Raw genomic sequence first — 3,825 nt, forward strand, 5'->3', positions numbered from 1 at the left:
GGTGCCCCCCCCCGAAATCGCACCTTCCGAGTATCAGTAAGGTAGAGTAGTGTTTCCGAGTCCAATATACGGAGCCCCACCGTAATCATTCATAAAAAACTATATTTCATCACCCTGGGTGATTCACCCAAATACACAAATCCGACTCACACTATCAACTCATTTACTATTATTTCAACTACTAGGAAACACTCCATGACTCATGGACTATGAGGGAAGAAGGGAGGGAAATATACGGTATATCAACCTAGAAATTTCAAGCTATTCGTGCTACGTGAGTATTATCATGAAGCGGAACGATATTCGAATCCAACGCTTCTCCTTGGCAAGAGGAACGATGTTCAAGAGTCCCGGCGGTGACTCAGCAAAATAGTCGAACGTTGATTGAAACTGCTCGAACAGCATAATGGGAAATGTGCTCGGATATTGCACCTTCCTGAGCAAATAGTCTTCAATAGAGAGCACCACTCGGGACTTGTTCACTGAGACTCGGAACTCGGAATTTATAACTCGAAGAGATAGATCGCTCGAACGGGCCCATGGAGTCTAGTAAGGATTTGTATTCCAAAGTTCAGAGGTAGGCGCCAAAAGGTCTAATGGAAGGTACCTCCCCAGGGAGAGATGTCCATCTTTACATGAACTGTAAACGATCTCGGTGGGACTCGAACCCACAATCTTTGGTTTCGAAGACCAACGCCTTATCCATTAGGCCACGAGACCACGAGATCATCGACTGCTAACATATCCAACCAACTCTCAAGAGTTGTATCATGAAATATCTTCCGGAATAATGCTTCCTTCCAATTCTAAGAGCGTTCCTGCCTCTTCGCGATTTCCTTCCTTTATCATGCTCCGAGTGGTAATAGATTCATAACACAACAACGTTTCCCAATTTTCTACAGTGCTGAAAATGTTCGCGATCCTCCGAATTGCTTTGCAGGGCACCAAGTGCTAGGAGGTGCAAAGCACGAGATATACGGTAGGACTCTGAGTGCTGCAAGTGTTGCGGCGAGGAGAAGGAAGGGTGCAAGATCACGGTGTGATATGAGCTTTGTATAGTCGTCCGTCCACTTGCACCGTTATTGTTCCTCTCTGAGTGGGTGAGTTGGATGATTGTAGATCTGCTCATGACAGAGATCATGAGTCCACTCTCCATCGGTACCGAGGGTGGGCTTGTCGAGTTCGACAGGTCGGTGGGACTGCGATGAGCGAGGTGCTTCGCACTGTTTTCCAAGTGTAGCATTCCTCTCTTTTTCTGTATTAGACTAAAACTAAATACTCTCTTCCCATCATTCGAGGAAGCCGGTTAAAGTGTCACACTGTATTGAAATAATAACAGTAACAACAACAGTGTACAGTTATACAACAACATTCTTGACTCGAACTCTCGACGGGTCTATGTGAAGTGACGAGGATACAGCCTGAATGCGTTGAGGGAATGCAAGATCTAGTAAGATTGCAAGATACCTACCTCAACGAACTGTTTCTCAATGGCTTTCTTCGCCTCCTGTTTGTCAGAGCCGTACAAATCCTTCACATCCTCCCATCTCAAGGAGATCTTCATCCTCCCCGACGTAGTAGACGAAAGAGAGGTCACCGCCATAGGTACCTCTGATACTTCTGAAGCACCAAAGAATACTCACTAACTCAAAGTTGAGCGTATTTTTTCTCTCACGCAAATTCGCAAATTGAGTAATTTTATGCTTACTAGTAGAGTTTCATGTGAGGTGGCGTAATACTCCTAGTGAGAAATGCGATACGAAGTCAATTGAAAATACTTGCCGAATTACACCGGACAAATCCCCCCATATCACGTAAAACACATACCACGTGTTTTATGCGTTATTCACTGCTCACATGCGTTTTTCGCGGAGCGAAATGTGAAATATGGCTTCCACTATTGTTTTTCATATCCATACACCAACACAGTGTATATTTTCCAAACTCACCTGGAGGATTCAACTCGGGCGTATCAACTTTGTCCACCGCTGTTGGCGAAACCAGCGAGCTCTCTCTCGAGCTGCATGAGTTTTGCTTTGACGGAATCGGCAGAGTTGGAGTGATAGTTTTCTTCTGCTCAGCTGAACCCTCACCTTAACAGGAAATAACGCAGTATTTTCGATATGAAAAACACATTTCACATATCGCTCCGCGAAAAACTCATGTGAGCAGTGAATATCGCGTAAAACACGTGGTATGTGTTTTACATTATAGGTAAATGCAATAATAATCTTTCGTGGGGTCTAGCATTAATGGAGTTCCACGGGCGGCCGTGATATGAAAAACACTAGTGGAAAATATATTTCACTTGGCGGGAAAAATATATTATCGGCAGTCGCGGAAAGATATACGTCTTATAATTTACATGGAGTATTACCCCACTTCACGTTAAACGGATCATCGTGAAACTCCAATGACATTAACCGTAGATATATAATGAAGTTTCACGACTACCCGTTTCGCGTGAAGTGGCGTCGTAAAATTCGGTGAAAAAGGCGATATTCGCGGTGATATGCAGTAGTCGTGAAATATGTTTTTCACATCACTAGGGTACTTCTAGCAAATCCAACACAATACTCTCACTAGCCCAAATCGATCGCTTGATCGATTTCAACAATCTCACTTTCTTTCCCTTTGTTCGCCACAGAATCATCCTTAACCTCAGCAGGTAAAGATGCGGCCTTCGCCAAATCAGGTGCTGCAAACGCGTCCCACTGAATCAAATCGATCACCTGGGCGAGCGCTATCGCCATCCCCACCCCTACCGCTGCTATTGCCTCCTGAGCACTTGCTGTTGGACTCGCATTTCCCTGGAAAATGGGGAAAATTTTTCCCGGAAAAAATTTCAAAAAGAACTCACAATTTTCGTCGTAGTCGGCCAACCAAGATCTTCCGTATTCGACACCGCAGGAGCCGCTTTCTCAACATCCTTTTTCTGCTGCCTGTTATCAAATCGATCACCAGGGCGCGCGCTTTCCCCCCTCACTTTCGTTCTCTTGACTTTCCTCTCTTAGAAGCTCCTCTTCGACTTCGGCCGCGCGTCGCTTTTGCGGCTGGCCAGAAAATTTGCTGACCTCCGGTGGAAATTTCAGGTGCTGTTTTTTGGGGCTCTTTCGAAGCCTTTGGTGCGGTATCGACATCCTAGGAAGGAAATCCGTCACGCGCCACGAAATTATTCCAATATTAATCAACCATAATATCCTCAAAAATGCAAATGTGCTCATCGTGAATCGATTCAGCATCGTTTTGGAAATGATCAAAACGTAGTTCCTCAACAGTTGATGGGTCTACTCTACAAAACAGCTACACCCACTACGAGTAATTTCCGTCACGCGCCACGAAATTATCCCGCAAAAATACAGGTTTTTCTGCAGAGTGTAAATATTCTCGCAAATACCAAATCATTGTGAATCGATTGAGAACAATAGGTTTACTTCAAAACAGCTACACCCATTCCGAATAATTTCCGTCACGCGCCACGAAATTACACTCACCTTATTTTCTTGTTTACCCTGCATCGCTTCGCTCCGCTGTACCTCTTGCGAAGGAGTGTCTTCCTTCCCTACAGCCACCGGCGGCGGGGAGGAATTTCCTGTGGGGAAAAACGTCGCGTGCCGGAATCGAACCAGGGAATCATCCCTCATTTTAAATTTTCCTCATTCTTCGATCAGTCTTTCCCATGTAAATGTCATCACATTAGTAACATTTCCCCATCGTTATCAATCTTTTGGGGAAGCGTTATTTCTCAAAGTTACATGAGTTGAAATTTTATTTATTGTTTTTCTGTCTTCAGGAGGATCTGTTGATGACAGTGTATTCATGCCA

The 3,825-nt window shown here is 44.6% G+C and overlaps 1 protein-coding gene and 1 non-coding gene across 2 annotated transcripts; both read right to left on the reverse strand.

Moving 5' to 3' along the window:
* Positions 1-647: 647 nt before the first annotated feature.
* On the reverse strand, positions 648-720 carry Pmar_PMAR014291. Its single transcript has one exon. It is a non-coding gene; the product is annotated as a tRNA-Arg (tRNA).
* Positions 721-1,471: 751 nt separating this feature from the next.
* Positions 1,472-2,753, reverse strand: Pmar_PMAR014292 (hypothetical protein; the record flags this gene model as incomplete). Its single annotated transcript, XM_002787194.1, has 3 exons — positions 1,472-1,620; positions 1,950-2,093; positions 2,624-2,753. Coding segments are annotated over 3 exons (423 nt in total), but the record flags the coding sequence as incomplete, so codon positions are not given.
* Between the last annotated feature and the right edge of the window lie 1,072 nt (positions 2,754-3,825).

This window comes from Perkinsus marinus (assembly GCF_000006405.1).
Source record: "Perkinsus marinus ATCC 50983 genomic scaffold scf_1104296930070, whole genome shotgun sequence".
NCBI classification, from domain to species: domain Eukaryota; phylum Perkinsozoa; order Perkinsida; family Perkinsidae; genus Perkinsus; species Perkinsus marinus.